General features: G+C 38.4%; 1 protein-coding gene across 8 annotated transcripts in view; it reads left to right on the plus strand.

Moving 5' to 3' along the window:
* GRIK1 (glutamate ionotropic receptor kainate type subunit 1) overlaps positions 1–22,225 on the plus strand; it is a 419,685-nt gene that overhangs the window by 278,782 nt on the left and 118,678 nt on the right. For all 8 annotated transcript variants that reach the window (XM_029214401.1, XM_029214404.1, XM_029214399.1 and 5 more), the window contains 2 exons: positions 12,820–12,873; positions 16,031–16,204. In XM_029214401.1, the coding sequence (XP_029070234.1) occupies positions 12,820–12,873; positions 16,031–16,204 (228 nt within the window). The remainder of the gene's footprint in view (positions 1–12,819; positions 12,874–16,030; positions 16,205–22,225) is intronic.

Consider the following 22,225-nt stretch of genomic DNA (forward strand, 5'->3'; position numbering starts at 1 on the left):
GTAACCCTAATAAAAATCTATAATTAATTAAGGACATTGATTCATTTGTTATCTCTATCCCCTACTATACTGTAAACTCCAAGAGGATGGGAGCTTTCTTTGTCTTGTTCTCCCAAATCCCCAACATCTATTACATTATTTGACACACAACGAGTGACCAATACATCTATGTTGAATGAATAGATGAAATGAATGATCCAAGAATTGTGCTTAGAAGCTCTTAATCAGTAATCTCCCAAATCACCTTTCTTCCACTCTACTCAGTATGCTGAACTCTCAACTCTGCCAAGCACATTTGAACAAGTCACCCCTCTGTGCCTCAGTTTCCTCAAAAGGAAGGTTTCATTCAACCCTAAAATTCTGTATTATTAAGAACTGTAATGCATTTCAGCTAATGATTCTCCTTCCTGAAAATAAATTTGCCTCTTTGGAGAACTGCAGAGTCGTTTTCAAATCCTGTAATAGGATTGAGAAAGCAGGTCACTACTTCAAGCATAGTGAAACCTAATGGGTCTCTGATAGGGAGGGAAGGGATGCAGTGGTGCTTCATCTAGCAGGGAAGCTGTTTCAGGGCTGGGCCAATTCCCTGAGCTAGAGAGTGGCCAGTGGATGAGCATGAACATACTGTTTCTGACTCAGGAAAACTGCTGTCTTGTTTACATGAACAAGTGCATCAGAGGGGAGATGTTTTTCCTCCTTCAACACGCGTGGCAATGAGCATTAAGCTATAATTGAGCCATTAGCCTCCATAGAACATTTTAGTACCAAAATATTTTGTAGAATTGTATTGCATTTTCTCCTGTCAACATTTGTGTGCTTTTGTTTCTTTTTTTTTTTTTTCTTTTGTTTCAATTAACATAAAAACAAGACAAGGCAGAAAATGCATTTCTTAAATGCTTGGCTTCCCTCTGCTAAGAAGTGCAATGGCAATGCTGATTAATCAAATAATTTTGTGCATGGATTTTTGTCCCCATATAAGTTATGCCTAACATCCCTGACCAAGGCAAGCAGAGGTAGTTAGATGGGTTTCATTTCATGTTTTCACAGGACAGAAGTACCATCAGCCTTCATCTCTTAGGACAGAAAACATCAAGTCAAGCAGTACAGCTGTGATGTGCTAAAAGGTTGCAATTCTGTGTTTGGAACCTGCACCAGCTAAGTCAGATCCCCAAGTCTGTTATTTCTAATCATAAACACATAAAATAAGCCAAAGGCCTTAGGGCTACATTTTACTCAACACTTATTATGTGCCAGGCACTGTGCTAAGCAAGTGAAATGCATCACTCATTTAATTTTTATGAGAAAATTCTGCATACAAGAAACTGACAGATTTCAGAGAGATTTTGTAACTTGCCCAAAGTCACAGAGCCAGCAAGTGGCTAAGCTGGGATTTGAAACTTATCTCAGGATTTAAAAGGAAAAGAAAGTATCCTATTCTGCTACTGTTATGTACACCAAGAAGTCAACTGATTCTCCAAGTAATGGAACCTGGAACACATTTTAGTTAAGCTTCATACTTCTTGGATGTGTTATTTCCTTGATTCTCAAACATCCAATCGTCTCTAGTTTACACAAGTTCTCAAGAAATGTTGTTTATATTGAAGCCAAGTAGTGAATGTGGTGGGGACATAGTAAAGAAATTCATTTTTTCATTCAACACATATTTGTTGAGCTCTGATTGAAGGTGATAAAGATACAACAATGAAAACAAAAAAAAAAAACCCAAATCTCTGCCACCTTAAGGCAAAAAGAGACCTTGAAAATGCATGTCACAAGAGTTTAGCTATCTAATGCCAATTTACTGGTTGGAGACCATGAAGCTTATTTCTAAAGCAGTAGGGGACTGTGACTAGAGTCTTAGACTGAAAGTTGGGAGATGCAGTTGCAAACTCTGCTCTTCCCCTAATAGGATAAAATAAATGCCATTTATTGGGTAGTCATTGTGTGCCAGAATAGGCTATGTATTTGACTGAAGTGTTATCTATTTACTGCCTCCAAATATCCCATGTTACAGATGAGAAGAATGAGGTTCCAGAGCATACACTCAATAGCAAGGCTGGAATTTCAAACCAGGGTCTAATGTGCCTCTGATCTGAGTTTCTTAGCCCGTCTTAATATGCTACTTTGAGCAAGTCTTTTTTTTTTTCTGAGACCCAGTCACCTCACCTGTAAAATAGGATTGTTGGATTAGATTCTAACTGTTGCTAAGCTTCCCTTCAGCTCTGAGCTTCCATGCATACAAGCAATCAAGAATCCTCTTACTAGCATCTAGACATAAAGAACTTGCACATTGCCTTGTACTTAGTAGGCTTTCAAAGAAATGGGGAAATAATTAAGCAGTTCATTCTTTTGTAAGGTTTTTTAGAGTCCTTTGGTAGTCTTTGAGATACTTAATTGATGAGAAGTTCATTACTTTGGATAAATCCTGACAATGTAATCATGATGAATCTCAGTTTATACTAACTGGATGATAATTTGCAGTTTGTTATATAATTTTTTTGACAGCACATTCCTATTCTAATTATGTTTCTCTCAGGCTGATATTAAAATCTCTTTACATTTCCTGAGCACATAGTTTGTTTGGATTATAAAGAGCAGTTCATAGATGTGAGTATGTTATTAATATACACAAGAATTAATTGACCTCTATGAATAATCAAAAATTTACTGAAAGGGTTTGCAATTTGTTTGTATTCTTAGTGTACAGGATGCCCTTTTGAGGATGCTCTAAAACCTCCAATGAGTAGATTTGGAAAAGGACTTAGATTTGTTTCAATCCAAATTGAGAGGTAATAAACATCACATATGTGCCTCAGAAATGCTCTAATGCTTAATTCCAGCTACATCAAAATTTGGCTGTAATAGGCAATAAGAGAAATTATCTTTTCAGGAAAGGTGGGGGTAATTTAAAAGGAATCATGTAAGGAATTTGAAGACGTGTATAACAAAAAGCATGTCTTAAGCCTGTAGCAGGATCAGTGATCCTCAGCTCTATTCAAAATTTTGAGGATGTCTGTGCCCCTCGGCATGACTTTCTCAGGGGAAAAGATCCACAGCTTCTATCTGATTCCCGAAAGAAGGCTGAAGACTGAAGTAAGTTAAAAATCACTTCATTATGTTAACCATACCTGCTTCTTCAACCCTTCATAGATGCAAGATTTTATCAAAAAGATCCCTCCACCCTACTTTCCCCGTGACTGTTAGCCACATCCTTTCTGTTATAAGCATGATCCTGTAAGATCTAAATGTCACCATTTATTCAGTTGACATGTATTGGCTGTTTTCTATGTGCTAAAGACTGTGCCAGGGTAAAGGGAGAATAAAGTGCTGTGAAAAACTTCAATGTATTGAATGAGGTTATTTAGTAGAGGACTTAGTTATTTGTTCTTTGCTGCATCTGTAAAATAGGAATGTCATAACCCATAGCTCATGCTGTTTTGAGAAATGTTAAATGTGACAGTGCCTATAAGGCACTAAGCAGCCCACCACTGATGCATGAAGTATTCCACATGTTATGGATTAGCATCGTCAGTATTATTAGTGATATGGTATCTAGGCAAAACTACAAGAGTGATACAGTGCTTCCTAATCCTAACTCTATCACTGCATCACCTCCTCTATCATATCACAATAGTGGTTCCCAAACCTCCTTTCAGTCTGAATTACCAAGTCTCACAACCTTATGAGGATCTCATCTGATGTCATTAAATCTCCACGCCAGACTTAACATATTGCATCTTCCTACTCATCCTTTCCCCCACCAACCAGAAATACCATTTGATTACTCAAGCCAGAAACCTGGGAATCTCCTTGACTCTCCCTCACCTTTCCTATTTATTAGTTACCAAATGCTGTAGATTCTGCCTTCTAAATATGCTTCAGATCCTACCTCCTTTTCTCCATCACCTTCATCATCTTCCTCCTGTGCTAGAACAATTGACCTCTCAGTCACAAGTCCCCTCCCTCTCCTTTTCTCTACCCAGCCTCCATGTGACCTCAGAAACTGTTCATTTTAAATAAAATATCTGATCTTACACCTCTCAAGTTTGAAATTCCTGAGTGCCCGCCCCACCCCTTATTGCCTTAAGTATGAAGCCCGCATTGTTTAGCATGCCATGCAAAGCCCTAAGCACCTTGTGTCCACTGCCATTGTAACATCAAGCACACAAAAATATCTATTATTATGTGTATCACACAATTTTAACAATTGCATTACAATTTTTTTTACAAACTATCCTTTCCTTTCTTTTTAAACAGTACTTTTTTTTACTTTTCTGAAGATTTAAATTTATTTATCTATTTATTTTTGGCTGTGTTGGGTCTCCGCTGCGGTGCGCGGACCTCTCACTGAGATGCCCCTCCCCTCCCGTTGCGGAGCACGGGCTTCAGGCGCGCCGGCCTCAGCAGCTGCAGCACGCAGGCTCAGCAGTTGTGGCGCAGGCACCCAGTTGCTCTGCAGCACATGGGATCCTCCCGGACCAGGGCTCAAACCCGTGTCCCCTGCATTGGCAGGCTGACTCCCAACCACTGTGCCACCAGGAAAGTCCCAAACTATCTTTTCTTCATGAAAGCTGACCCCATTAAAGAGGCCAAAGTTCTTCCTGAAAGATCACTAAAGGGATTTAAAATTGGAATCTAATTAATTGTAATATCTAAAGAGATGTTATAATAGAAGAGCTATGTAGGTCTGAATTCCTGACAGAAAGAGGAAAACTGAGTGAGGCTCCTCATAATACCTGCAGCATCATCCATGGTACAACCTTTTATAATGGGGGCCAGCTCTCAGAACAAGAATAGAGGGGCAACTTATCAAGCTCTCTTGGCTTGATGGATTCATTCCTTAAGATGAAGATCCAATTCCTGTCCTTCTAACTTTGCTCTCACCAAAGAACCATATGTTTTTATTTGGGTTCTCAAAGTACAGAAGGACTTTGCACAAATTACTGACTTTCCTCCCATATATACCTCCTATTATAAATATAGCACAAAGAGCCCAGGATTGAAATCATACCTGGGTTCAAGTACTATAACTATGCTCACATCTATAAACTGGGGATAACACTTCCTCCCCAATAGTAGATAAAGAACCTGTTACAGCAGTGGACATGTTGTAACACTCATCAAATAGTAGTTTTGATCATTATTGTTATCCCTTTAAAATATGAGTTTGGTTAATATAAATCAGTGGTTCTCAGCTTTGGCTGTATGTAAGTATCACCTGGAGAGTCTTGGTGTCACAGATACCAATGCCTAGAACATACCCTAGACCAAATAAATCAGAATATTTAGGGATAGGGTACAGCCATGGGTGTTTTCAAAGAGTTCTTTGGAGATACTAATGCACTGAGAAACACTGATAAAAATAATTGTTTTCTAAGCCTGACAGCTACTAGATAAATTGACAAAATAAAGTCATCTAAAAAGCCAAAAATCTGAGAAACAGGACCAAAATTATGATAACTTTATTGTGTTACAGAGATATCATGAGACCAGCAAGACCACCATTTAGTGACTACATGACTAATCTCTCCCTCCAAAGGTCACCCTCAGGCAAATTTGAGGTATAGTTTTTATTACCACCATTACCAAAGAAGCTTATTGCACAAAGATTACAGTGTATGCAACATATTCTCTGTTAAATTTCCAACTTCAAGATTCGTTCAGTTCTTTGCTGTTAAAACTTTTCTTCTACTGTAGTCTTTCTTATACCTCATATTTCCACCAATTTCCCTTGGATGTTGCAGAGAGTTTATTCTTTGGGTTCATGTAATCCTCCAAAAGCTCCACTCTCTCCTATTTGCCACGTTGCCTATTTCATTCTGCTAGGGGAAATCTTTTTTTTCCTGCTCTGTTGTCAGCAAACTGTACTCCTTAAATAGCATAATCTCTTCTGCTGTGCACCTGGATGATGCCATGTGGCTCTTCTAGTAGGATTATCTTCTGAAGCTAAACTAAACCTCATTGGGCTCCACTCCATTTATTAATATCTATTAGTATCAGCTTCCCTTCTTCTTCTGACCATACCTCTGGAGAGAGAAGCTTATAAAGGAATTAAGACTGAAAGACACTCTCAAATAGTGCAGCTATTCCATTCACCTACACTGTGTGGAATACTCTTTGCTTTCCTTTGATTTCACTTGGAGGCAGGAGGAAAGTGGCCTGCGTTTGTAAATGGCATAGCACTATCTTCGAATGGAAGGAAAACCCTAGACTCTTTGTGAGTATCTGTATCTGTGTACATGCATGTGGTTAGTATATGTACGTGAATGGAGGGGCACAAGGAAATTTAGAACGTTTTCAACTTCAAGCAAGTCATTTTTCTTCTTGATACATGCTCTTGATATCAATACACCAAAATTGTGCAATCTCATAGGCCATAATCCCAGAAAGATGAGCAAATGTGGAGCGTTGGTTTCATATTGCTGCTGTAACAAATTATCACAAATGTAGTGGCTTAAACAATAAAAATTTACTCTTTTACAATTCTGGAGGTCAGAAGTCTAAAATCAAGCTGTTGACAGGGCTATTTTCCTTCTGAAGGATTCAGGAAATATCTAATTCCTTGTCTTTTCCAGCTTCTAGAAGCTGTCCTCACTCCTTGGCTTGTGGTCCCACATCACATTGTCTTTCATTCCCTCTGTTTCCATCTTCACATCACCTCTCCACCTTCTGACCATCTGCTTCCATCTTATAAGAACCCTTGTGATTACACTGGGTCCACCTGGATAATCCAGAGTAATTCCCCATAAACTAAGATCCTTAACTTATTCACATCTGCAAAGTTCTTTTGCCATGTAAAGTAACATATTAGCAGATTCTGGAAATTAGGATGTGGACATTTTTAAGGGGCCATTATTCATCCTACTCCATAAGGATATGGGTAGTTTTCTACATGTAAGGGTTTTCAGGGATCCAGTGCTATTTTCCATACACTCCACTGTTACCTTTGTAGATATGTTACAGTCATTCAGTGTTCTATGAGTGTCTTTTTTTGCATCAATAAAGATTGATCTAAAGGCCTAAGTTACCTAGCTTGTTCTACTGGTGACAAACATTAAAAAGTATGTTGCCAAAGGAGCATTCTGCTCAGAGGATAGTGCAATTGCAACCTAAAGTACCACAGTTGGCAGGTGAGAAAGAGCTACATCCTAGAGCTCAAACTTTCTTCTTAAAACTGCTTCTCTGAGACTTGATATTATTCAACTGGCTTCCTGAAGTTTTATTTTATGCTGAAATAACTTATTTCTATCTTGAGGTAAAAACATTATTTTAGCCACATTGTATGTCACATATTTGGAAGTTGTTCACTTGAAATTATTGACTAGAAATCATGTCTGATGGTTTAGAATTTATCCTGATACTGAGAAGGCTATAAAAGGAGCAATACACTTTAGGTTAGTCAATATAAACTTCTAATACACCTATTTTTCAATGGAAAGATGTGGTAATAAAAACCCTTATAAATATTATAAGAATCCCTCAAAAATGCTTAGGAGCACTCCAGGTTCCATTTCAAGTTTCTGCTACGATGATAGCAGCGTTATGCCAATTATTTGTGAGGTATGAATTGCTTTTAGCAATGGATGCTGAGAGTTTGTGGAGAATTGCTGTCTCCATAGCTCTGCATTGCCTTCAGAAAAATGATCCTGTTGAAATGTGACATAGGCGTCTTTATACCAGGACATGTTATGTGAAGATTTTTCTCAGAGACTTTCCAAGTGTCTTATAGACCAACTCTGTCACCAACCATAGGAATTAGACTCCACAAACTCTCTTCATCTAGACTTGGATGAGAGTTCTCAAGACAAACTAAAACACGGTCTTTGTGATGCTCAGGCTGTATGTGATACATTTACTCATCTAAATCCAAAAGATCGTCTTTGCAAAGAACAACAGAGCTTGACCAGGAAGAATCAATACTACTGTGAACAAGGCCATGAGAGTTCTATTGTAAAAACTCCAGAAAACAGCTGGGCAAATGTGGAGACATCATAGTTAGTGAACAACAACTGTGCTTCAGAGAACCTTGATAACAGTGGGGTCATTAGAGTTGTCCTTCCAGGAGTCAACTGCAAATGAGTTCTTTTTTTTTTTAGCGTGCTTATTAGAGTATAATTGCTTTACAATGGTGTGTTAGTTTCTGCTGTACAACAAAGTGAATCAGCTATATGTATACATATATCTCCATATCTCCTCCCTCTAGCGTCTCCCTCCCACCCTCCCTATTCCACCCCTCTAGGTGGTCACAAAGCACTGAGCTGATCTCCCTGTGCTATGCAGCTGCTCCCCACTAGCTATCTATTTTACATTTGATAGTGTATATATGTCCATGCCACTCTCTCACTTCGTCCCAGCTTCCCCTTCCCCCTCTCTGTGTCCTCAAGTCCATTCTCAAAACTGAGTTATTTGCAGTGAGGTGGATGGACCTAGAGTCTGTCATACAGAGTGAAGTAAGTCAGAAGGAGAAAAACAAATACCATACGCTAACACATATACATGGAATCTAAAAAGAAAAAAATGGTTCTGATGAACCTAGGGGGCAGGACAAGAGTAAAGATGCCAATGAGTTTTATTCTGCTTTCTGATGATTCATTTTGACTACAAAAGAAAGAAAACAGTAATTATTTTCTAGCCACTGAAACAATAGAATAGTCTGTGGCATTTCCATAATAGCAAAATACAGAGAAAGACTTCACGTAGGTGTCAGCCTCTCTTCCCCTCACTCGTTTAAGGATTGTGTTATCTAGATAGAAAGGAATGTCATACGTATGCAGAGTATGTAGGACTTTTAGTATTTTGGTATTGGTCTCTGTATTAGCCAGGGTTCTCCAGAGAAACCCATAGGAAATACATATGAAGAGATTTATTATGAAGAATTGATTCACTTAACTATGGAGACTGAGAAGGCCCACAGTCTGCCATTTGCAAGCTAGAGACCCAGAAATGCTGTGGTGTAATTACAGTCTGAAACTATAGGCCTGAAAATCAGAAGAGTCAGTGGTGAAAATCTCAGTCAAAGGGCAGGAGAATGCCAAAGTCCCAGCTTAGGCAGTCAGGCAGGAAGGAAAAGGGGTGAATTCCTTCTTCCTCTGCCTCTTTATTCTAATCAAGCTCTCAGTGGATTGGATGATGCCCACCATATTGGGAAGAGTCACCTGCTCTCTCAAAAGCTTATTTCATCTGGAAACAGCCTCACAGACGCACCCAGAAATAACGTTTAATCTGGGCACCCCTCGGCCCAGTAAAGTTGACATGTAAAATGAACCACCACCATCTACAGGAACTTTTGAGTTCTTATCATTGATTCTGCAAGGACATAGAATATGATTAACTATGAATGGTATTTTATTAGAGGCCTTTTTGTTACCCTAACCCAACCCAGCTATATCAGATCTGAATTGTTCATCTCTCTTTATGGAAAAAAAAAAATATTCCGCTTCTCCCAACCATGATAATTTATTCATGTTATATCTTTATTATACAAACAACTGAAGCAGCCTAGAAAAATACATTTGAAAAAAAGTCATAAATATTTTTTAAGAAAGGGACAGAGTTGGTACCAAGGGAAAAGTTAAAGAAAAACATAAAGCTGAATGGCATTAGCACATAGAATATATACCCTATGTTCCTGAGTAGTTGCTAATGGAGGACCCACAATTTTGACCCTAAAGTCTCTAGTAATCAAAAGAAAGTCATGACATACCTTGAAGTATTCATGAAACAGACAATTGTATTTATTCAGAAAAACAAAAACAAAAAAACGGCTTGTCTGGCACTGATAATCATAGTAGTCACCTGTCAGGGTGAGTGAGATCTCTGGAGGGTGACATATGTCAGTATCTTTCCCACTTCTTTGGCCAAAACCAGCGCATGGCTCCACCCAAGCACAAGGGGCCAGGAAATACAATCACATCACATTGGAAAATTGGAAATGGCACTAATGAAGTCCACACTATGGGTCTTCCAAAATCAAGAAGACTAATAGGTATTAAATACATCCCTACTATAGATATAAAATGTTATTGAAAGGGCTAGGTTTTTACAGTCTATCAATCTATGTCAATAATCAGGTTTCAAGGGGATATTTAATAAGAATAATTCTGTTAGGAAACAACCATTATTAAAGTATTGGTGGAAGCAATTAAGGGGAACGTGCCATCAGTACAAATAGTATTGACAGCCACATTCATTACTTATTAGTGTGTGTGATGTGATGTGTTTTGCACCATTAAAAATGATTTAAATAGAGCAAGACTAGTTCCTAGTAATACTGTCTTGGTAAAGTGTACACTGCCTAAGTCAGTGCCTCCTGGTCAATCCAGCAAAATACAGTAAAAAAATTCAAACAAGGTAGTGTTCGTTAAGAAAAAGTCAGTTTTGCAAAGAACCATTTAAAAATCCCCATATCATGATTACACTATTTGAAAAACTGACATTTATCTTGATATGACATCTTCGTAAACCATTGATGACTTTTAGCTGAAATACCAACATGCAGAGAGAAAATCGTGGTGTGAATGCTATAAAGTATAAAGTATACTACCATTTGACAGCAGAGCAGCCAATCCCAACCAGTGTACAAACCATTATAAAGAGCTTTGGTGCTATTGGCTTTATTTCTATCTAAAAATTTCTCATTCACCCGTGTCCTAGAGAGTCCATAAAATTGACAGCTCAGTGATCCATGACTATAGTTTTTTCTTAATTTTCATTTCTAGGAAATTCAAGGGAAGAACCAGGAAGCACTGACCCAGGCACTAGGTAGGAAAGTCAAGAAGGGGGACTTTTCTAGTATATCATATAAAAAGTGTATCTGGAAGGCCCAAGGATTCTTTCTGCTACAAAAGCAGGTCCATTAGTTATTTATTCACTGCATCTGCATGACTCTTTTCTAACATTAAGTAAGAGACATATCAAATGAATATTTGCTTCCAGAAATTATAAATAATAATAATTAGTTGAATGGTTGCTTTAAAAAAAAAGCCTATACTCTCAAATGGTGATCAAATGCCCCCACAATAAAGTTTAAAAAGAAAAATTAGCCCATGTGAAAAGCTGGAAACTCAGGTGCCTTTGTGTTTTTTCAGCAACAATATTTTAAACCTCAGTGTCCAGGTCTATATCTTGACATAAAACTTTCCAGTTCCCTTTCAAGAGATAGTCTTGCCTGCAGTTATACTAACAACCTAAATGAAAAATTGAATTCCTGACTGACCTCAGCAGGTTAGCTCTTTATGCTCCAGTGATATAAGAGACCAGCTAATAAGACCTCACCACGCATGATTTTCAATGTTATTGATGGCCCTAAAGCAATCCTACCCTTTTAAAAATCCTTTTGTGCACCTGGTCTTGTTATCACCATAGGAGTGACTTACATACTGTGGGCTTATGATTCATAGAGAGAGTTTCCTGTCATTTTTCTTGCCTTCATGACATTACAATTTCACCAAATATTCCTCTGGTTTCCATGTTAGCAGAGAGGGCATAAGAAGTGTCAGATCTGTGCTCGTTTATGTTACATGCCGTCTCCAAATACCCTCTCCATTTTTTATCCCCTTTCATGTAAAATCATTCTAGTTTACATATCTTAGACACCTTATAAGAACTTCAATAACTTGTGTTGCTTTTCTGAAGAACTTTTCAATCCATCTCTTCAGCTGAAGTTATGAAAGTCCTTGTTCCTTAATGCAAATGGACATGTTTTCCATAAAGCAGTGATTATCAGCCACTGCTGTGAAATACAGAAGCTCCACTCTCAGAAATTCTAATTCTGGATGTCTCTGGGATGGAGCCTAAGAATATCCGATTTTAAAACTTCCAGAGGGGATTCTCATTTGCATCCAGAATATATCAGAGTTGTGGGGGAAACTGTCTTGAAAGTTTCATTTCTGAATCTTCTCCATTCATTTCTATGTAAATACCAAAAATACAGCACTCAAACAGTCCTTTGTGACCTGCACCAAGGAAGGTGATACTCTTGATTTAAAAGATTGATGACAATATCTTATCTCCAAAGCATTTGCAACTGTTTCTTCTCAGTGGACACCATTTTCAGGAATCCAAAAGTAAAATCACAGTTTTAAGAAACTACCTCTACCTAGAACCCCTGTCCTTTCTGTCTACCTCCTTTTTGCCCCTCCCCACCAAATAAAGACAATATACACAGGATGTTTGGAACTGTCAGGGTCCCAATTAGGTAACAGATTCAGAATTAAGAGGCAGCGAGACTTGGTATAAAAATAGTCCCCATCCTTCTATCTATAAACAATCCTCTCTTCCCCTACTCACTCTATGGGATAAGATGGAAAAGGGGTAGAGAGAAGGGTTTCCGAGATATACATATTTATAAATCCTCATTTAAATATATCTACATATCAGTATTGCCAATTTAACATTTAATGAGTTTTACTCTGGGGCATTATGATAAGTACTAAAACTAAGGAGATCAATAAAATATATATCTAAGCATGAGATTACTCAGAAACCCAAGGAGTAGGAAAGGCAAAGCTCTCTGCCATTATGGACAACTCCAGATATAAAATTTTTTGAGCATAAACTAATTTTAAATTTGATCGTCAGACCAATTACTTCCATGAAGGTCAAACATAGCATACTGAAAGTGCATTGGATGGAGGTCAGTGGCCTGGATCCTAGCTCCACATCAATCATTGGTTTGTCTCAGGTTTCTGGTCTACTTGGTCTATGGATTTCCAAAGCCCCTTCCTATTCTATGTCTCCAAGCTATTGCAGTCAACCTACTAATTATCAATTTCTTATTATAATTCTGTTTCTGATTCTTCTCTTATTTCTCTTTTGCAGATCCTGTTCATGGGCATGATGACTGAGTACTATCATTACTTTTTCACAACCCTGGTAAGCATATCTGGTGGAAATGTATTCCACACTATAAAAAAAATCTTCAGTTATTTTTAAGTCAGCCCCACCAGTGTCAAGGCAAGTTATTGTCATGGAGATTTGTTTTACTTTCCTAAGAACCCTCTAAATCCAGAAATGCTGAACAGCAGGTGTCTTCCTTCCTTCCTTTCTTTCTTTCATTCTTTCTTTCCCTTTCTTTCTTTGTTTCTTTCTTTCTTCTTTCCTTCCTTCCTTCCCTTTCTTTCTTTCTTTCTTTCTTTCTTTCTTTCTTTTTCCTTTCTTAACTAGCATCAATGCAAGTGCACCCAGAAAGGAATTAAAATCAAGCTTTCATTAAATAGAAACTGCCAAAGTACAAACTATTAATAAAGAAGAGTCATCTACATTTTCTATATACATTAGAGGGCACACTGAAGTGTATCTTGGCATTCTTTGATCTGATGTGATTTCCCCACCTGTGTCCAGTGGATAGCTGGATTAGCCAAGGTTCACCTGTCAGGTGTTTTGAAGACCATCAAGATAAAGAGCTTGGGAGATGCTTTCCACATTGAACATTTTTCATCATAAGAAAAATCATGGCTCTAAGCTGGAGAAATTCAAAAGAAACTATACAACTTTAAATTTTGACAGATTATCAGATCAAGGAGAATGATTTAGGCAGTTAACAAATCAAAATGATGTGATAGCTCTCGCCACACACACACACACACACACACACACACAATACACCCCTCCCAACACATACACTCCACTCTTTTACGTGAGAAGAAAATACAGAGCCAACCTCCATTTCTAACCTATAAAAGTGTGTCGACTAAAATCTACCCAGATTTTGGGAGATTCAGTAAGAGTATCATTTTACCAAATAAAACTGGCAAGGAGGGCTAGTACGTTAGGGAAATCAAAGAATTTGGAACAAGTATCAGGCAGCTACCATACACATACTTCTAGAAGTAGTAAATTCCACTCCTAACTCAAGTATTTCTAAGAGCATGAAGGGTTGCAGAGGATGCCATGAGACAAATGCTTTGGGGCAGTTGTCAAAATTATCACTGCTCCTGAGCTTGGAGCTAGGGAGTGGGATGCAGGGCAGAAATTCCTGAACTAAAGTTTCCGTGGTCTTCCCTCCTTCATTGACATCCTGATCAGGTTCTCTGTCAGAACAGTTGAGGGAGACCCTGAGAACTGGAAAGTATCTTACTATGATCACAAATATGGTCCTTTCCCCATCACCATGAACACGTAGGTCTTACTCAAGGTGAGATTGCCATCTGCCTTAGAACTTCCTATCCTTCCCAGGTGTACACACAAGTTGAGTTGGCTTCGTTGAAATTTGAGAAAAATATAAACAAAGGAACCTAAGAAGGTTGGTCTTCAATGGAAGGACAAACCAGTTGCCCTCACACTCTTGCTTTCCTCAACCTCCACTAACAAGGGGATGTTGAAAATTGGGCCTCAAATTTTCCATATTGTATATTGCATAGAAACAATTTGGAAACCAAGCTAATTTTGCACATGCTTAATGTATCCATTTTAGCACATTGTATTTTTGTACTGTTGAATTAATAGGGGATTCAATATGCATCCTGGAAGTTTCTGTCTGAACCCCCTGTATCTTGAGTAACTTTCCTTCTATTCATTGAGTGTGCTAAAGGAATCATTCTTCCTTGGGTCTTATTCTTTAAATTTGCTTCTTTAAGCAATTTCCTTTGGTTTTATCTGCATTCTGCCATGCTTTGCTTTTATATTCCTACCACTCTTGCTCATGAGTATTAAGGAAACTTAAAGGAAAAATTAGTTAGTGCGAGGGAAATAAATATAACAATTTAAAAGACAGTATACTTTTTCTTACATGAGCGAGTTCAGAGGTGCATTCTTATAGTTCTACAGTCTAATCCAAAGTTATCTTGGGAAGAACTAGTGATGTAGAAAAGAGTTATTCAAAATAATAAATCTATATGCATCTTCTGCACATATAAATCACGGAGTGTTTCTGAAGCTACTTCTCTTTAGTAACCACTATCATCAGAAATAATGTACTGTTTTGTATTGTTCTTTCATGAAGCAGTTACATTGGTAAGTAATTTTTATGGAAGTTTTTCTCTTTTATTAACTGTTAAATGCTATTTTGAAAATTTGGTTTATTCATAAATGTGAGATATTTTAATGATATGTTTTAGTGTCTAACATTTCTTTACAGGAAAAAGTTGAAATAATCACTTAAGTCTATTTTAAATATGAGCCAACATAAACTTCTGGTTTACACTCAGCTTCACCTGTAATGGAAAATACTAGAGTGGGTTCAAGTTTTTTCCCTGCAACATTATCTAAAAGGGAACAAATACTACTGTTAAGATACATCAACACAACCATAGGCTCCAGTTTATTCTCTGAAGAGAACACTTTGGTTCTTATTCTAAGCTTGTGAAAATGCTAACTCTTTCTACTTTTATCATTTTTAATATTGCTCAGGACTTATTTGTCCCAGGCATTCTTTATGCTCTCATTATATGGGACATAGGTTATTTTCAGTGAGCAAGGGAATGGTATTTTTTTTTTTTTTTTTTTTTTTGCTGAGAGTTATCTTTCCATCAAATGTATATGCAAGTTCCAAACTTCACCTCCTTTGCAAGATTCAAGGCAGCCTGGGGCAGCAAGTTTTGAGGGAGAAGGGTGGTACTACCACTGACAAGTGGATCATTCTCAGGCCAGTCACATCACAACTCAGAACCACAGTTTCCTCATCTAGAAAATAAAAGCAGTGAATCAAATGGACACAAAGATCCTTTTCAGTTCCCCAAAGACTATATCCTAGGAACAGAATTCTCTAGCTTCTCAGAATGTCACATCCTGCTCCCAAGGGCATACTAATTATTGGCAGCTAAATTCTTATTCTTGGTTTATACCAACTTTAACGGTATTGCAAAAAAAAAAAAAAGAAAAAAGGATGAAAATGGAAACTGATTACTTAGAGTTTGTCAGGCAGCATGCAAGTGAAAAACAAGAGGAAATGTTCTTTTATAGAACCAGTGTGATGATGGCTGCCATTCTTGTTTTAATCATTTGTTGCTTCTACAATCATTAGTTCTCTTTTGCCTAAAGAGCACAGAAAATGTTAACTCTTTCTACTTTTATCATTTTTAATACTGCGCAGGACTTATTTGCTTTAGATCTGGAACTCTATAGGTACAGTGGTGTAAATATGACCGGGTTTCGGCTGCTTAATGTTGACAATCCTCACGTGTCATCCATCATTGAGAAGTGGTCCATGGAGAGACTGCAGGCCCCACCCAGGCCTGGGACTGGCCTTTTGGATGGCATGATGACAGTAAGTAGTTTTAAAATAAAATCATTCGAGATGATGTTTGACTTCCTTAGAGGTTAGGTTAAGAATCTCATATGCTTGGGCTTCCCTGGTGGCGCAGTGGTTGAGAGTCCGCCTGCCGATGCAGGGGACACGGGTTCGTGCCCCGGTCCGGGAAGATCCCACATGCCGTGGAGCGGCTGGGCCCGTGAGCCATGACCACTGAGCCTGCACGTCCGGAGCCTGTGCTCCGCAACGGGAGAGACCACAACAGTGAGAGGCCTGCGTACCAAAAAAAAAAAAAAAAAAAAGAAACTCATATGCTTTTCATAGTGAGAGGAAAAGTGTTATAACCTGTGCCTTGACTTGTATGAGAAGAGGAGAAAACATTTTATGTACAGTAAGTCCCCTACATATGAACGAGTTCCCTTCCAAGAGCACGTTCGTAAGTCCAATTCATTCGTAAGTCCAACAAAGTTTGCCTTGGTACCCAGCTAACACAATAGGCTATATAATACTGTACTATAATAGATTTATAATACTTTTCACAGAAATAATACATAGAAAACAAACAAACACAAAAAATAAAGGAAACGTGTTTAACCTTACAGTACAGTACCTTGAAAAGTACACTAGTACAGTCCAACAGCTGCCATACAGAGGCTGGCATCGAGTGAACAGGCAAGAAGAGTTACTGACTGGAGATGGGAGAGGAAGTGGGAGATGGTAGAGCTGACAGATCATCAGCAATAGGAGACGGAGGGCAAACTGCAATTTCACTCACGACTGAAGTTGATGAAACACACATTTGAATCTTTGAAAGTTCACAACTTGAAGGTTCATATATAGGGACTACAATTTTGAAAGCCTGTGCATGGCTACTATCAAAAACTGCTATTTTCAGCTTCCTGAGAGTAATGGCCTCAGATAAAAAAGTTAACAGGAGTAGCCACCACTGTCAGCCAAATGGAGACAAAGCATAAACAAAAGCAAGGGTAAGTGGGGAGAGGGTTGCCCCTGGGAATGTGACCTTGGGAAGGAGGGAGGGAAAGAGAGGAGCAAGCTGCCTATAAAGGTTCTGCAGAACCAGCTTGTCTTCCTTGCTTCTCCTACATCTCAGCAAGCAGAAGTGCATGTGGAAAAATCTGGATTTCCATAGAGTTGGTGTGTTCACATTCTTCCCATCCTGGGTACATGGAGGTACACCTCTGCAGACACTGACAGTGCTTTATACCAGCCATATGTCGCTCTCGAAGCAGATGCCAAGCCTGCCTCCTAAGGAGAGACAGGTACTCTGCTGAACAGATAAATTGCAAACTGCCTCATCAGAGAGCTTCTCACTAACATCATTTGTCTCTTATTGTCAAATGCACTTCTCTAATGAAGCTCCCTGTGTGATGGAAGAAAATTGCAGGAAAAAAAAAAAAAAAAGATTTCTGTGCCGGAACAGTGTCATCCAAAGGAAAAGATATTGGGAATGTGGCCAGGTAATAGCATTTTAAATTGGCATAGTATTTCATTCTCTGTTCCCATCATCAGGAGAAACACTACTGCTTTTAAGATGCAATTTACTGGTAACTGAAGGGTATCATCGCACATAGAAATAAACTTGAGATTTCTCTTCTTTTTCTACCTTCTTTAAATGAGGTACAAATGACAAAAAAGGATAAATGAATAAATGAAGTGGTTCTGGAGGATCCCATGTTCAAGGTCTCTGTTTTTTTAAACCTGAAATAACTCAAAATACACAAAGAGATCTGAAAGATAATGATAGAAAGCATTTTGGTACAAATGAGTCTTAGGATGATTTGAAACATTGCTTTGAATAAGAATAAGTAGAGAATACCCAGGGACATACTAGACTTCTGAAAAGGAAGAAGAAAAGCTAAAGAAAGAGAGAGAAAAGGGGGGAGAGGGAGCGAGTGAGCGAGAGAGAAAGAGGTGCTAATTTTGGGGGGGGGAGGTTTCCTGCTGGATTTATAATTCCAGTGTGTTCAAATATGATTCAAAATCTTCTGCCCATACCCCAACCCCACCTCCCAAACAAGATCTCTATCACAGGATGAGGTTTTTACCTATGCTTGGTATGTACGCCTAAAAGAGTTATAGTTTGGAGCTATATTAACACAGATTGTGGATTCGCGACAAACATTAAATATTCATCACAAGTATGGCTTAATGTAGCAAAGAAGTGCCTGTTCCCTTCAGTTATACTGAGCTGACACAACAGTTTGTACATATTGACTGAGATGAAGCAAACCACTGAATGAGGGAGATAGAGCCATTCCATTCTCACCCAATCAGGCCCAGCGGTCCTGTGGACAGGAAGCATGGCAGAGCCAAGTTCCCAGTGGATGAGAGATCCCATTCGGTCTAGAGTTTCTCATTGTCTTTTCATCTAACCAGAGGGGTCTCTGTTATTATTGCTGTTATTGTTATTATAATAAACTATAAAAAGGAAATGGGGATTTATTAGGACAGAAGACGGTGGCTCGCCAGGTTGCTGTAAAATTGGGTACAGTAGCTATGTTAGGGCATGACATTATTAGTCGAAAACAGTGGTAGCACTCAGTTGCCCACTAGTAGTCGGATCCCATCGTCATTTCAAGATAGAGCCCTGAAATTGATCCTGTGAAGCATAGTGTTGACCTTTATTTATCCAAAGAGTCCATTTTGCAGTTCACTATTTCCTTTTGGCTTCTAGTAGAGGCGGCTAATTTGGGGATATAGAAACAGAGTCACAGAAAGGTTAAAGGACAAGTATAAGGGCATCCAAAGGACTGATCATTGAGTCAAGAGAGCACACCCCAAGTCCCCAAGCCCGGGCCCAGTGCTAACAGGTCTTTGTTCTCAAATTGCCTCTGTACTCAAACTCTTTCTTCTCTACCTTAAAGTTAAAAAGTCCTTTGGTTTCAATTCCACTGGGCCTATATATCTCAGGCCCAGCATTCCATTCATTCTTGCATCTCCAGGATTTGCTGCTTCCATTGCCTAGAACCTTCCCCTCTTCAGGTTTGCTCAAATGCTACCTCACCGGAGAAGCCTTCTATGAACCTGCTACCTAATATAATAAGTCCCCTTCCTGTTATTCCCCCTCTCCTAACCTGCTTTACCTTTCTCTGTAGCCCTTATGACAATATGTCATATTTATATTTGTTTGTTGTCATCTCCCCTAACCTGCTTTACCTTTCTCTGTAGCCCTTATGACAATACGTCATGTTTATATTTGTTCATTGTCATCCCCTATAACAACATGAACTCCATGAAGCTGGAGATTTTGTCTTTTCGTGTTCTGCTCTATTCCCAGCACCAGGAAAGGACTGGCACAGAGCAGATCTTCAATAAATATGTATTTAATAAAGGAATTAATGTGCTAAATAAATATGAATTGAGGTCTACTAAGACTCAAGATATTAAATGAAAAATACTCATGTAGGCCTGAAATAATACTGCAAAAGTTCAAAGAGAGCTTCTATAAATGAGAAGTGGACATGATTAGTAAATAGATTATTCTAAAGTAATAATGTTATTTGAAAAATTAGCAATAGACCAACCACTATTAATATTTAAGTAATACCCTACTATAATAGAATTTCTTTCTCCTAAATCACACGCATTATCCCACCATTCTCCAAAGTGAATTTCCCTTTAGCTCTTTATAGTCATATTTTTCTGTGTGCCACATACATACACAGATGTACATATGAATATATAATATAGGAATTTTTCTAACTTATGTATTTTTACTTTCCACCTGTTTATCTATTTTCCTCTTCAAAGTTTTAACTATTAAGAATTTCTTAGAACATCATACACTAAAAATATCCTCAAAGAATAGTATTATGTCAAAACACATCCAAATCTGAAAATAAGAAGTAGGCCATGTCTAAGTCCAAAAATTTTGACTTCAGATTTAAGAAACATAAATTTAATTAGAGAAAAAATATTGACTTTAAAAAACAGGGTTACGGGCTTCCCTGGTGGCTCAGTGGTTGAGAGTCTGCCTGCCGATACAGGGGACACGGGTTCGTGCCCCAGTCCGGGAAGGTCCCACATGCAGTGGAGCGGCTGGGCCCGTGAGCCATGGCCGTTGAGCCTGCGCATCCGGAGCCTGTGCTCCACAACGGGAGAGGCCACAACAGTGAGAGGCCCATGTACAGCAAAAAAACAAAAACCAAAAACAGGGTTAAAATTGAGTTAAGAAAACTGTTACCGAGTCAATAGAGTTCAAAAATAGTGAAACTCATTATTTGAAAACATCTTGAGATATTAAAAAAAGTGTTTTATCAACCAAAATGTTAATTAACTTTCTTGAAGTTTAGAGTGATTTTGTAAAATCTACTTCATTCCTTTTCTCTATGTTTAAATTTCTCTCAGCATTTGGGCTAATTTGATCTATTGGCTTTTGAGGATAAACTAGAGTAATGGAGTGGCCCATTCTCAGATGGAGTCTTCTCTGATTTTGAACCTAAAATTGTGTATGATTCAATACTGCAGAGTCATCGGAACAGCAAAACATCGATGTCATCTGCCTTCCCAGTTCTTCAAATGCACTCATGATGAGTAGTTAAGTCAGTACCCTTATCTTACATCTAAGTCTTTCCTATAATGATCCACAGAGAAGAGCACTTTGAGTGTCCAACTTTAGTGTCCACCCTGAGTGTCCACTGTTACCCTTGTGATGAAAGACAATAGGCAGTGAGATTCAGTAGAAAAAGCAAGATCTTTCCAGATAAGGAAAACCTAGTTTTTAGTCTTTGCTATATCCCTGAATAACTAAATAACCTAAATTATTTAGTCTTTCTGAGCCTCCTAGCTCATCTGTAAATCTCTATAATAATACTTTACAGTGTTACTTTACAAATTAAATCAACTAACATATATAAAGTCTTTAGGAACATAGAATTGAATTTATTTGATGATACCTGCTGTTCTGCCAATTTGTAATCAATCAAAGAAGAACAAAAGACGTTCTGAAATACAGAGGCAGAATTATTATTCTGTCTTATTGAAGCCAGAATCCATTTATTTACAAGAGACACATTCCTCAGTTTGCACATATAGCCCAAGGTGCCTTATTCCCTGGGACATGTGTGACCTTGTATGACCAGTAGCATCACTCAGATCTGTTTTCCAACTCCACATATAGTTCTCTTTCCCCTATTCCTGTCTTTCTCAAAAGCTGGCAAATACTCATTGAGGCTCACAATATGCCAACTTCTGGGCCAGTCCTCACTGGACATGCCAGAGCTGCAGTCCTAATTACTGAATTTCTAGACTGTGAGTACATGGTGATATCTTTGCTACCTTCCACAACCTGTTTCTAAACCCCAGCTCTCTCTTGAGTTGCTCTCCCCTACTTCCTGCGTGCTCACCACCTCTCCTAGCACTTTCGTACCCTCAGAAGCATCCACCCCCACCAGCTTTTGCTCCCTAGCAGGGCTCATGTAGGCAAAACACTAGTCCTCCCACCCTTATCAGAATCCTCATTACTTCAAGAGGCATGTCTCAGAAAAGAGGGAAACCAGCTAATTCATACTAAGAGACAAATTTCTGTTACCTCTATGCTGTGGGTGAGATATTTGCATTGTAATAGAGGAAACTGTTAACACCATGAAAGAAAGGAAATTCAGGAAATGAGGGGGATGAGGTATTATTTTAAAGTATTTCCCTCCTAGAGAACTGACTTGTCTATCCATATCAGGTTAGTGAGAACGTTTCTAAATTTGGAGAGAAAATGGGAAATCTATACTTTTTGCTCATTTGCTTTCCAAAGGCTAGGTCTCCCTGTCTCCTCTAGCTTTCTCCAACAACAGTTACATACCAGGCAGGCAGATAAATGTGGAGACTCCATAGGGCCATATCATGTTTTTAGTCCTCATCCCTAAGGTGACATAGCATCTCATTGTTTTGTATTGGGGTCTCCAAGGCCACATTCATATTTGATGATTTGCTAGGACTCACAGAAATCAGAAAAGATGTTATACTCACAGTTACAGTTTATTACAGTAAAAGGATGCAAATTAAAATCAGCAAAGGAAAAAC

Source organism: Monodon monoceros, unplaced genomic scaffold (assembly GCF_005190385.1).
Source record: "Monodon monoceros isolate NGI ecotype Baffin Bay Population unplaced genomic scaffold, NGI_Narwhal_1 Super_Scaffold_11, whole genome shotgun sequence".
Lineage (NCBI taxonomy): Eukaryota > Metazoa > Chordata > Mammalia > Artiodactyla > Monodontidae > Monodon > Monodon monoceros.